The sequence below is a fragment of the Helobdella robusta genome, assembly GCF_000326865.2.
Source record: "Helobdella robusta unplaced genomic scaffold HELROscaffold_1, whole genome shotgun sequence".
NCBI classification, from domain to species: domain Eukaryota; kingdom Metazoa; phylum Annelida; class Clitellata; order Rhynchobdellida; family Glossiphoniidae; genus Helobdella; species Helobdella robusta.
The window spans coordinates 13,568,900-13,582,786 of NW_008703570.1; the positions used below are offsets into that span (position 1 = coordinate 13,568,900).

At 36.4% G+C, this 13,887-nt stretch overlaps 2 protein-coding genes across 2 annotated transcripts in view; both read right to left on the minus strand.

Annotated features, from left to right (window-relative positions):
* Nucleotides 1-16, minus strand: part of HELRODRAFT_63815 (hypothetical protein) — a gene marked incomplete at both ends in the record, with an annotated part of 2,744 nt that extends 2,728 nt beyond the window's left edge. Inside the window, one exon of the mRNA XM_009011711.1 lies at nucleotides 1-16. This exon is cut by the window's left edge and continues 75 nt beyond it. Coding sequence (XP_009009959.1) covers nucleotides 1-16 — 16 coding nt within the window.
* A 3,181-nt stretch (nucleotides 17-3,197) lies between these two features.
* Nucleotides 3,198-13,887, minus strand: part of HELRODRAFT_188180 (hypothetical protein) — a gene marked incomplete at both ends in the record, with an annotated part of 31,225 nt that continues 20,535 nt past the window's right edge. Inside the window, 23 exons of the mRNA XM_009011712.1 lie at nucleotides 3,198-3,338; nucleotides 3,531-3,602; nucleotides 4,119-4,348; nucleotides 4,624-4,688; nucleotides 5,076-5,145; nucleotides 5,389-5,485; nucleotides 5,616-5,715; nucleotides 6,526-6,702; nucleotides 7,092-7,172; nucleotides 7,664-7,738; nucleotides 8,201-8,298; nucleotides 8,870-8,935; nucleotides 9,504-9,608; nucleotides 10,301-10,444; nucleotides 10,890-11,059; nucleotides 11,336-11,420; nucleotides 11,748-11,873; nucleotides 11,966-12,151; nucleotides 12,606-12,645; nucleotides 12,827-12,879; nucleotides 13,021-13,220; nucleotides 13,299-13,490; nucleotides 13,752-13,830. Coding sequence (XP_009009960.1) covers nucleotides 3,198-3,338; nucleotides 3,531-3,602; nucleotides 4,119-4,348; nucleotides 4,624-4,688; nucleotides 5,076-5,145; nucleotides 5,389-5,485; nucleotides 5,616-5,715; nucleotides 6,526-6,702; nucleotides 7,092-7,172; nucleotides 7,664-7,738; nucleotides 8,201-8,298; nucleotides 8,870-8,935; nucleotides 9,504-9,608; nucleotides 10,301-10,444; nucleotides 10,890-11,059; nucleotides 11,336-11,420; nucleotides 11,748-11,873; nucleotides 11,966-12,151; nucleotides 12,606-12,645; nucleotides 12,827-12,879; nucleotides 13,021-13,220; nucleotides 13,299-13,490; nucleotides 13,752-13,830 — 2,652 coding nt within the window. The remainder of the gene's footprint in view (nucleotides 3,339-3,530; nucleotides 3,603-4,118; nucleotides 4,349-4,623; nucleotides 4,689-5,075; nucleotides 5,146-5,388; nucleotides 5,486-5,615; nucleotides 5,716-6,525; nucleotides 6,703-7,091; nucleotides 7,173-7,663; nucleotides 7,739-8,200; nucleotides 8,299-8,869; nucleotides 8,936-9,503; nucleotides 9,609-10,300; nucleotides 10,445-10,889; nucleotides 11,060-11,335; nucleotides 11,421-11,747; nucleotides 11,874-11,965; nucleotides 12,152-12,605; nucleotides 12,646-12,826; nucleotides 12,880-13,020; nucleotides 13,221-13,298; nucleotides 13,491-13,751; nucleotides 13,831-13,887) is intronic.

The following is a 13,887-nucleotide window of genomic DNA, read 5'->3' on the forward strand; positions in this document are numbered from 1 at the left end:
GACGGAAAATATTCATCCTGATCTTAAACGCCGGATATAGAGAAATCTTGAACGTTTAGGCAGAAAACAAATTCGGCGGAACAGAAACAAGAGAAAAAATTAACGCCTAATCGAACTTTTAACAAAAATCTTAAACGCAAACCCGAAAAAAGTTACCGCAAAAATACAAAAAACCAATCTGTCGCCTGGTCGGTCAGTAAAAAAAAAGTGAAGTTGGCTGCTGAGTAAAAATGAACACGTGGCAACAAAGATACAAAATTTCCTCTAGCATCTTCATCTTCCTCTTCTTCATAGTCGCCTTCTTCGCCAATCTGTGATGACGAATTTGTCTCATCAACAATATTATTTACCGTTATTATATCACACATATACCAATTGTGTGTGATATACATACATACATATACATATATACTACACATACATCCAACAATCAAGATGTAGAAGTCGACCCTAAGCTAAATTAGTTGATACAGTTGACGTGACAAGATTTTTATTACATTCAGTTACACACACACACGCACACACACACACACACACACACACACTGTATTTGCAAATAGATTTTTGTAGAAACATTTTTATAATGTTAAATGAAAAAGCAATATTAAAAAATGATTTATAGCGTTGATTAAAAGATCACAATTGATAATAAATATTAGTAATTATTCTTGAGTAATGTGTAATATTTATTAATTTCCTTACAAAAATAGTAAATTTTTCGTAATTTTCATAAATAATTTTGAAAAAATTAGGCAAAAAAAACCCAAAAATAACATAAAATGAAAGATTGTATAAAAAAATATGAAGAAAAATAGAATTAACATTTGTTTTGCTGAGTTAATTTTTATTCAATTATATTATCCACATTAAAATTAATAATAATAATAATATCAATAATAATAATAATACCAATAATAATTATTAATAAATAAGAAAAATTGTTATAATGTTACGAAAATATGAAACAATACTATTTTTTATTTTTTATGAATCTAACAATAAAGTAAATAATTATAAAATTATTAATACTATAATAATAATAATAATAATAATATCAATAATAAATAATAATCATTAATATTCATCATTATCGTTATATCACAATCGTCACTCTTTTGTCACAATAATAATAACAATAATAATAATAATAATCATCATCATAATAATAATCATCATCAAAATAATAATCATAATAATAATAAATAGAAATAATTATAACTACGACAGTATAGACAACAAAAACAGAAACAATAAACATAATTTTAATTAATTAAAAGTAAAAATAATAGCTCCATGAATTACTTGCTGTTATTATAAATAATGTAACTGTAGATTTAAAATCATACAGGAAATGATTTTGAAAGTTGAATGAATGAATGAATGAATGAGTGAATGAACGGATGGATGAATGGATAGATGAATGATTTATCGAATGGAATAGTAAATAAGTGAATGAAAAACGAATGAATGAATGAATGAACAGAAAAATGAATAACTGAAAAACAGACGGACAAATAAATTGTTTGAAAAATAAATGATTCAATGAACGAATAAATGAATGAGTGAATGAAAGAATTAATTAATAATGGAAAAACATACGAACATAAAAAAACAAAAGAATGAATGAACGAACGAACGAAACATTGAATAAATTTATTTGGTTAATAAACAAACATAATGAACAAATAAATAAAGGAATGAATGAAAACAAAGTGAATGGATGAATGAATGAATGAACAAAAATGCGAAAAAATGAATCATAGAAAATATAAGATACGTTATTATAAACTCATCCACTGATGTTATAATTAACAAATTAAAAAGAAACAAAATAATATAACATAATTAATTATATTATCATCGGCATCTGGATAATGATATCATAACATAACACTATAATTTATAGTATAGAGAGCTGTGATGATAGGTTCCACCTTTGCTTAATGGCAGGTAACTCATATAATGTACGAATTTGTGTATGTATGTATGTATGTATGTATGTATGTATGTATGTATGTATGTATGTATGTATGTATGTATGCATGCATGCATGCATGCCTGTATGTATACTTGTATGTATGTATGTATGTATGTATGTATGTATGTATGTATGTATGTATGTATGTATGTATGTATGTATACTTGTATGTATACTTGTATGTATACTTGTATGTATGTATACTTGTATGTATGTATACTTGTATGTATGTATACTTGTATGTATGTATACTTGTATGTGTGTGTGTATGTACAATGCACCAATGTGTGTAAAGTGAATGATGCACGTGTGCTTGTACGCACTGCACACACGCGCAGACATCTCGGATTAACTGTCTCGATATTTGGCAAAAAGGCTCTTCTTTTTGGTCTTTTTCTGCTTGGATTCCTGGCGTCAAAGAAAATTAAGAAACTAAATGAATGGCTATATGAATGAATAAAAAAATAACCGACCAACCAACCAACCAACCAACCGATCAGTTAACTGACCGAAAAACCGACCAACCGACTGACCAATCGACCAACCAACCAACCAACCAACCGACCAACCAACCGACTGACCAACCGACTGACCAACCGACCGACCGACCAGCCAACCAACTAACCGACCGACCGACCGACCAACCAACCAATCGACAGACCAACCAACCGGCCAATCAACCAACCAACCAACCAACCAACCAACCGACTGACTGACCAACCAACCAACCAACCAACCAACCAACCAACCAACCAACCAACCAACCAACCAACCAACCAACCAACCAACCAACCAACTTACAGGACTGGTCAAGCCAAGAAGCATCTTCGTCTTATCAGCATCCTCGTCGGCAGTTGAACTCCTCGGAAAGACCATGATGTCGCTCAGGATCGAGCGAGTTTTTATGTGCAGTTTCTGGCGAACGGCCTAATATTTGTTAGAATTATCAATATTATTCTTATTTAATATTCTTCTTCTTCTTATTATTATTATTATTAATATTGCTAGTTATCGTTGTTGTTAGTAGCAATAGTAGTAGTAGTAGCAGTAATAGTAGTATCGCTTTTATTAATGATTCTATCTTCGAACATTACATCGTCATCGTCATCATCGTCATCACCGTCATCCCAAACCTCCCAATCCCCACCACCACCAACATCATCATCATCATCAACAACAACATCGCTATTAACGGCATCACAACCCTGATGACGATCACCTGAGTGATAATAACTTTCTTGCACTCCTTCTTGATATTCATGGTCAAGTCATGCCAGCTCCAGGTCTGGTTGTGGTACTCTAGGAGTGGGGAGAGGAACTGGAAGTTGCTGATGTTCATTATGTGCTTCTCTTTCTCGCTCTGTGATTGGTTGGTTGGTTGAGTGAGTGAGTGAGTGATTGGTTGGTCGACTGATTGTTTGATTGGTTGTTCCATTGATTGACAACAACAACAACACCAACAACAACAACACAACAATATCGTCATCAACAATAACAACACCACCACCAACAACAACACAACAACAGCAACATCAACAACAACAGCAACAACCTTGTAACTGACTCTAATAGGAATCTCAGGTATTTTTATACTAAGGAACATGTTGTTCATGGCTGCCCTCTCCTGGGTTATAAAACAGTATTGGTCGTTGAGTTAGCTCAGACAGTAGAAATGCCATGTCGCACGATTTTATAGCGCGCCGACCTGGTTCGACTGCAGTCTATTCAAAACTAAAAAAATATACTCCATCTCTCATGTGCTTTGTGTACATAATGAAGTACTTGCACGTACATACAAGATTTGTATGTAAGTTGTTTGGTGTGATGTTACATACAAACATGTGTATATGTAAGTTGTGTGGTCTGGTGTAACATACAAACATGTGTGTTGTGTATGTAAGTTGTGTGGTGTGGTGTTTACATACAAATATGTGAAAGTTTAATTGCAACTAAGTAGGATACGATTTGTAAGAAACTTAGCGAAAATGAAAGGGATCGTTTCTGAAGCCACCACACCAGCTGCACTGGACCAATCCAGCCACACAATAATGAAGTATAACAAACAGGATGTATGTATTTATGAATGCATGTTTAGAAGCTTGCCACATTTGTTAGGAATTGAACTGAAACCAGCACGAACTTTCATCTTATCTATATCATTAACGGAAGCAGTGATGATGTTGGTCTTCTTTCTCAAACTGGAAAACTTTCCTTGTGGCTGATGTAGCTGCTGTTGCTGCTGCTGATGTGGTTGTTGTTGTTGATGTTCCTTACGAAATGTCAACTGAGACGTCGATGATGATTGAAACGCCGTCGTTGACGTTGTTGGTGTCTGCCTCGTTGAGGTTGTCGTGACTGCATCCTCTGCATCTGGTTACAAACGTTGGGAAGGATGTAAATGCACGACGACAATGACGACGATATTCACACCGAAAAATTATTAACTTAGTGTCACAGAAACGAAAACTTGAAATAAACTAAACAAAAAAAATTTCTTAACTCAAATAAATATTGTCTCAAGGTCTTTAATCGTTATTTATTTTCTCGTCATAATACACGCGCAATGTCAATTAATTAGGTCAGGTCAAGTTAAGGCTAAACTGCGAGGTCGGGTGACCTGACCTAGTTACTATTGACTAACTGACCTCCTTCGTCGTCGCTTTCCACGGGCTTACCGGGGAAGAAGAACGCCATGACGACAGAGTAGAATCTAATTGTCATGTTGACGGCGGTGGGGATGGCGTTAAGAAGATGATGAAGATGACGACGAGAGAATGATGTCGAGATGAAAAAGTGACATACATGATGATGTTGACGATGAAGGCGATGGTTAAAAGATGTTTATGATAGCAAGCCGTCAATGAGATTGAGATGCTGATTGTGATAAACGATGATAAGGATGATGACGAAATTGTTCGTGACAGCGGGATGATAGCAGATGTTGAAGACGACGACGACGATGATGAACATGGTGGCAGTGGCAACGATAAACACGGCAGTGACATTGGATGCATGGTGACGTGCAAAAAGATAACGCAAATGAGGTGATTGATCGTGTGAGTGAAAATGATTAAACTAATCATCAAATCGATCGTACCTTGCTGTTATTTGAATATTCAGAGGGGCCACGTTCACTTCGAAATGTTCCTTGATTGATATGCCGCCAACTTAAAATAAAATAGAATAAAATAAATTAATTATTGATCAATTAATTAATTGAAAATTAATTAATTAATTAAAAACTAACAGATAGAAAAAAGTTGAATCGGAAAATAAATCAAGAGTTAACTTATTAAGCCGTCAGTATAATTAATTCATAGATAATATTATTAACACGCGGCAACTAATAAGGAAATAATTTTAAAAAATGTAAAAAATAGAACAAAAATTGAGAAAAAAAAAAAACTCACCAGGTGGTTTAAATTTGCAGAGAACCCTGACGACCGAACTTCTGTGGTCCACACAAGCAGCCCCTCCCCTGCTGTCTGATTGGGGCTCCAACACCACCTGACACCAGAGCAGAAAAAAAGGTGAAACATTGAGAAAAAGAGAAAAAATTAAAAAAGATAGATGGACAGACAGACAGATAGATATATAGAGGGCCTCATTAAAAAATTGGGTCAAAACTCCTACTGACCCTATATTGCTGGTCTTCCGGCAGAAGATTGGTCACGTGGCATCGCCCCAATTCCAGTTGATGGCTACCGCAATCGTTCTCGTGCATTGTTTTCGTGTACCTGGTGATGATGGTAACGATGATGATGATGGTAACGATGATGATGATGATGGTAACGATGATGATGGTGGTAACGATGATGATGGTGGTAACGATGATGGTGACGATGATGATGATAATAAAGCGATGATGACAAAGACAATGACCACGACATGAATAAATTTTATGAAAACAGAAAAAAATAATTACGACTTTGGCATTGAGAAACCGACTTATTGGCATCGTTACTCACGTCATCATACATAATGTCATCTGTGCGATGAACACCAACATAACCCGGCCTCATCGATACAACTGCCACGCAACAACACCGACAGGGAACAATCTCATCCATCATAAACAACAACAAAGAGCCGCATTTGGATATCTTTGGGGCAACAAATTTGGATTTTGTGGCCGGATTTGGAGGCCTCGAGGCAGCGGAAAAGCAGAGATCCATAATTATTTATTTTCAAAATAAAAAAAAGACACTTTCTTCCCCAAGTCTAACCAAAATTTATTGCCAAACAAAAAATTATTTCAACCAAAAATGTAACATTCTGTTAAAGTCTAAATACACTCTATTATAAACTAAGTTAACACGTCAACGAATGACCAACATTATCACTTCCTTCCGAGTAATTTTTCATCGAAGCTGTCGTAATTTGAATATTTCTTTTATCTCTAATGTGGAAACCAATTTTTTTAAGGAAAGCCCTTATTAGTTAGAGGCTCCCTTCAGTACAAAACGCGGGGCGGTAACCTTGCTTGCCCCCCCCCAATCTAACCCCCAGAACAACAACAACAAAGAAAAAAAATAAAAGGAACGAACAAGAAGTTAGAAAGAACGATATGGGATATTCCGATCTGTCCATCCTTCTCATTCATCCTCCACTCGACGTGTCTCAGAAACAGGTCAATCTTCCTCGTCATCATCACCTCCTTCCTGACGGCTGACTGCGACTGACGCAGCGACTGCTGCAGCTGCACTTGACTCTCCCGGAAGCAACTGGAACGTGATGACGTCATAATAGTGATTATGATGATGACGTAATGGTGTAGTGATAATAATGATGATGACGTAATAATGATGTAATGATTATCATGATGATGTAATGATAATAATGATGATGTAATGATAAGGTAATGATGATGTATAGTAATAATGATGATGATGACGCAGTGATAACGTAACGACGAGCATGATGACGGTGTGAACACTACGATCGAGATGGTAATGTAACTATTTCCATGAATATGACGTAACGAGGATTGGGTTGATGATCACGTGACGATGTCTAGATGATGATCACGTGATGATGATTAGAATGATTAGGATAATATAATGCTAATGATGATAAAAATAGCAGCAATAGAAATGATAAGAATGATGATGACCTCAACATGAGAGCTAACTCATCACTGAGATGGTTCATTTGTGTTTTGGTCTCTTGCAACTCATCCAGCAGCGCGTCTACCCTGAGACAACATTGCAACAACATCAACTTTAACATTGCAACAACATCAACTTCAACATTGCAACAACATCAACTTCAACATTGCAACAACATCAATTTCAACATTGCAACCACATCAACTTCAACATTGCAACAACACCAATTTCAACATTGCAACAACATCAACTTCAACATCAACAACATGGATTACAAAAACAACAACAACAGAACAACAATTACAACAAAAACGTCGACAACACCAGCACCAACATCAACAGCATCAATAACAACATCAACACAACAATTACTAAAACTACAACAACAGAACCACAACTACAACAAAAAAACATCAATAACATCAACAACAACAACGTGACATCAACATAAAAACAACAGCAGAACCACAACATCAACAAAAACACCAACAACATCAACAGCAACAAAACATCAACAGCAACAAAACATCAACAACGACAAAACATAAACAACAACAAGACATCAACAACAACAAACTCTTGTTTAAGTTCTTCAGATTTTTGAGACAGATAGACTTCTTTTTCTAAAAATTTCGTCCTCTCAACCAATTTCCTGGAAAGAGAAGAAAAAAAATCATCATGATCATTTGGTGGCAGCCTAACCTAACCTAACCTAATCGGCCTAATCGTCGTCACCATCACTATCATCATTATCACCATCACTATCATCATCGTCGTCATCATCAAAATCGTCATCACAATCATCATCATCATCATCATCATCATCGTCGTGTCGTCGTCATCATTACCACTATCACTACAATGTCATCTACTGTAACGTGAATAGTTATCAGCATAATCATCATCGAATATCACCATCACCACATTCATCATCACCATCATTATCATAATTACAATCATCATCATCCCCATCACCACATTTATTATCATCCTTTTAATCACCATCACCATCATCCATTATCAAAATTTTAATCATCACCATTTTTATCATCACAATCATTATCATAATTTTAATCACCACCATCACCATCGTCATTATTATGACCACCCTGACCTTAGTTTGGTCTGCTTGTTGAAGATGGGCGACCTGAGGTCAGCGTCACTGCTCAACTGCAACTTGAACCTCATGTCCATCAACTTTTCCGACAGTTCCTGACATTGCGATGTTGTTGTTGTTGATGTTGTTGTTGTTGATGTCACGTTGTTAATGTGTAGTTGTTGTTGTAGTTGATGTTATGTTAACGTGTAGTTGTTGTTGTTCATTAAGTAACTGTCCAGGTGAAATTTCAATGAAAAAGATTTATTGCTGATATCGAGGCGACAGTTCGCCTGCAAATTTTCAAAAACAGGTTTTCCCTTTAAGGTTATAAGAAAAAACCAGCTGAAGATATATTCGGTTTTTGCTGGAATAATCAAAAAGGAGGAGATAAAATAGCGAAAAATAAAAACGCAAGATATACGGCACCACCTCTACCTACTCAGCTAACCTGGCAAACTTGCAAAGTTGGAAATACAAAAATGGTAAAGTAAAAAATGAGCCAACATTCTTTAAAGGATTCAATGACATTTTCTAAACGAACAACACTTTGGTGAATAGCTAAACTACTGAGCTAATTTAGCTATTAGCTAAATTACTGAGCTAATTTAGCTATTAGCTAAACTACTGAGTTATATTAGCTTAACTTGTAGAAAGTGAACGAAAAGTAATTAATGTGCGACTAACTTTTCGTTTGGGCTCCACGTACAGCAAGAGGTTGTTTATGATGTCAAGTGCTGTGGCATACTGCACCTGATGATGATGATGATGAAAAGGATGATGATGATGAAGATGATGATTATGATGATAATGATGATATAATAATGATGATGATAATGATGATAAGATGGCAAAGATACGACGAAGGAAATGATGTGTTGATGAGATGACGACGACGACGACACGAATACTACTACTACTACTACCACCAAATCTACTGCTACTACTGCTACTACTACTGCTACTACTACTACTGCTACTACTACTGCTACTACTACTACTACTACTGCTACTACTACTACTGCTACTACTACTACTACTACTGCTACTACTACTACTATTACTACTATTACTATTACTACTACTATTACTACTACTACTACTACTATTATTACTACTACTGCTACTACTACTACTACTACTACTACTACTAATAATAATAATAATAATAAAAATGGAACATCCTTTTATTTTCTAACTCCAAATAACAAATATTAATAATGAAATAATTATAAAATCCTTTTTAATCTAAATAATAATAATAATAATAATAATAATAATAATAATAATAATAATAATAAGAGCAGCAAGAACGACAGACGGAGTTAGTGGAGATGTTCAGTTCGTTGTGCACGAGAGTGAACGCATCCACACCCTCCTGAGTTTTCAGGGCGTCCGAGTATGAAGATGACGTGTCCTCGAAGACCTGATGGTGATTGTGACAATGGTGGTGATGGTGTTGTTGATGGTGGTAATGTTGATGGTGGTGATGTTGATGATGGTGGTGGTGATGATAACGTTGTTGTTGTTGTTGATGATGACATTGTTGTTGTTGACGACAGTGATGACGATGATTACAATGGAAATATTTCGAGAATACAATCAACACCGCCATCATCACCACAACCACCATCATCATCGTTACCACCATCACCACCATATACATTATCATCATCATCAACATCACCACCATACACATCATCATCATCATCATAACTAACAGGAACTTCAAGAATATCATCATCATCAAGCTCGCCGTACCAGCACCAATAAAACTGGCACTGACAACGGGATATGATCCTTTGTAGGTGGGATACATCTTTCTGCATGGATGGATGGATGGATGGATGGATGGATGGATGGATGGATGGATGGATGGATGAGTGAATGGATGAGTGAATGGATGGATGGATGAGTGAATGGATGAGTGGATGAACGGATAGATAGGCAAACAAGCCCACAAACATACATACGCACAAACAGTCAAGCAGACAAATAGACAGACAAGCAGTTAAACAAAACAGGTAGATGGACAGACAGACGAAGAAAACAATAAATATATCAATAGACAGACAGACAGATAGGCAGACAGATAGACAGACAGATAGACAGACAGACCTGTATATTATCCATGTTATTGATGAGGTTCTCAATGGTCAAGGAGCAGACCTCGGAACTGGTAGACTGCCTATCTTCAATGTCTCTGGTCGATAGCCACTCAATATTCTCCAAGTTGATGTTGTCCGTTATTGTTGCGTAGTACTGAAGATTTTGTTGTTGACGTTGTTGTTGTTGTTGATGATATTGTTGTTGTTGTTGTTGATGATGTTGTTGTTTTTGATGATGTGGTTGTTGTTGTTGATGATATTGTTGTTGTTGGTGATGTTGTTGTTGATGATGTTGTTGATGTTGTTGCTGGTGATAATGTTGTTGTTGATGTGGTTGATGATGTTGTTGTTGATGTTGTTGTTGTTGATGTGGTTGATGATGTTATGAAATGATAGAAAAAAAACAACCACACTACAAAATTCATAACCGACACCATCATCACTATCATCATCATCTTCTTCTTCATCATCATCTTATTCTTCATCATCATCATCATCGTCGTCATCATCACCACCACCACTATCATCATCATCACCATCCCACTTTCATTATCATCAATACCATCATTATCATCATCATCATCACCACCACCACCAACCTGCATAGACTCCACCGAGCCGACAATGGATGACTTACTGCGAACTTGGTGGTTTTGGGTGAAGATGGGGGCGTGGTGGCAGGCCAGGAGGGAGGCGCTAGGGGTGCTCATGATGATGCAACCCGACGTCTCACACCCACTCAACATCACCTGACTGTTTATCAGGGTCACTAGAATTGGGTGGGGTGGGTTAATTATTCAAGGTCATCACCGTAATCAAGGTCATCACCGCAATCATCGTTTCATCATTATCATATCACTGTCACCACTATCATCCTCCATCTCTTCCTCCTCCTCCTCATCATCATCATCACCACTGCCTTCCTCTATGTCAGTCTGATTATCACAATCATCATAAACAGTCACTCGCTCACTCACTCACTCACTCACTCACTCACTCACTGGCTCGCTCACTCACTCACTCACTCACTCATACACTCACTCACCTTTCCAGTTTTTTACGGTGACGTCATCCATCTTGCAGACGTAATAAGCTTGTAGATGGTTCATATCAACTTCGCCAACTGATAACTGATGATGAAGAAGAAGAAGAAGAGGATGATGATGATGATAAGGATGACACAAACAATAATAATAATAATAATAATTATTATTATTATTATTATTATTATAATAATGATGATGATGAAGATGGTGACGACGACGACGATGATGAAGACAAGCAGTTTTATTCTGGAGAAGCCAAGAAGAAAAAATTTTAAGACTGAGTTGATGACCAAAAGATAATTTTATGATAATCAAAATTGCAGTCATCGTCGTCGTCATCATCATCATCATCATCATCGTCACCATCACCATTACCACCATCACCATTACCACCACCATCATCATCATTACCTCTTCATGGACCGCCACGAACTTGCTGTTACTCTCCCTGATAAGTTTCTGTAGAAGTGCCTCCGAGGTGTGGGTGGACGGCTGGGGGGAGAAGATGAACTCGGACGATAGGGATGTGTTGCTTCTCTGCAGTTTGTGTGTGCGTGTGCGTGCGTGTGAGTGGGGTGTGCGTGCGAGCACACACCTTAACCGCTATACCGTCTCGACATTCATCAAACCTTAGGAGTAGTTCCGGTGGATTCGAGTTTGATGCTTTTGAGGGCATCGGAAGAGAGGTTCCTGACCAACATCTGAGATTTGATGTGGGAGTCGTAGAGGGCAAAGGCAATGTCCCTATTGTAGGGGGTCCAGCAGCCCTTCAAGTTCTCTACTGTTACTTCGTGGGTGGCACCCTCGGACGGGTTCTTGATCGATCGATTGATTGATTGTAAGAATGAATGAATGAATGAATTAATGAATGAATGAATGATTGCAAGAATGAATGAATGAATGAATGAATGAATGAATGAACGGTTATAAGAATGAATGAATGAATGGTTATAAGAATGAATGAACGAATGAATGATTGATTGACTGTAAGAATGAATAAATGATTGATTGATTGTAAGGATGAAATACAGTTCACAATGAGGTAGTTTATGATTGGCTGATGATCAAACAATTCTTCAACTTACAAGATTAGCAAAACTTTTAAAATAACTTGGCTGAAAATGGGACAGTTCTTATACACTGATAATAAATCCATTTCATAACATTTATAGTACTTCATTACATTTGAATACTATTAAATAATTAAATGAATAAATTGACTATTAAATAAATAAATTGATTAATTAATTAATTAAAGTGCTTATGAACCTTAAATAGGCCATTTTGTTCTGCCCTCTTGTAAATTATTCTGAAATTTGTAAAAAATTTGTAAAAAATTCATTCGGTAGAATAGTGTAACAAGTTATAACAGAACAACTCACCTACAAATTATTATACTTACTAATCAATTTTTTAACAAGTCCCAAAAGATTCTAAAAGTTCAAAGATAACCACATAAAAAAAAACACACGCCAAAAAAATAAACTAACTTGTCAACACTGAGCAAAAAATTTGATTCGTTTTTCTCAAACTTAAACTTTGTCTGAAAATTTAAAAAAAGGCCGCTAGAAAAGTAATAACAAATTAGTAATTACCAGCATCATCATCAGCACATCACCATCATCATCCCATCACCATCATCATCATCACATCCTCATTACAATCATCATCACATCATCGTCACCTTCTTCATATAATTAGCGCAAGACAGCCATATTGATACGTCATCAAATTGTGAGCGGAAGTTCATAATTTCGTATTTCCTCATCGGCCTCCTCACCAACACCACTTCCTCTTCCTCCTCCTCAACATCATTACCGCCACCATCTCTACGATCATCATCAGCACCGGCACCATCAGCACTACTATTATCATCACCATTCTCTGGAATAAGACGACGACGACGAATTTGACGCTTTTGTTGTTGTTGTTGTTTTTGGTGCTGATGATAATGATTGTAACTTTCCTTATGACGTTTTCCGGTCAAGTTGTACACTGACGTCCTATTTGTCAGCGTTTCAATAGCTAATGAAAGGTCCAAGGTGATTGGTCGGCTGAATAGCTCTGCCCCGTAGCTCTGCCTGAAGGAGCTCCAATAGGAACAGCGTATGTCCGGGATCTCCATGATTAATATTAGCTGCCTGTAACAGAAAACTAAGAACATCAATAACAAAAAACAACCAAACAAAAATAAAAAAAATTACAAAACCGACCTAATGTGTCTCGATAGCTTGGGCTTGGTTTGCTTGAGACTTTTGAAATATCTGCCTCGTCTGATTGGCTGAGAGAGAGTTTTTAGGCAGAACTGGTTGGTGGGTTAGTTGGTTGGTTGGTTTGTGGGTTAGTTGGTTGGTTGATTAACTTTGCTAATTGAATTTTGTTTTACAATACAATACAATATTTTTTATTTCCTACTCAATATGATACAACATAATGATAAGAAGGCATGTTGGTTGTGATAGAGTTCATCGAGGAGCTCATCTAGCACAACCACCTGAAATAAAAGTTGTCAAAGTTTTGCGGAATGTTTTTAATGAAATGATTCGGATGA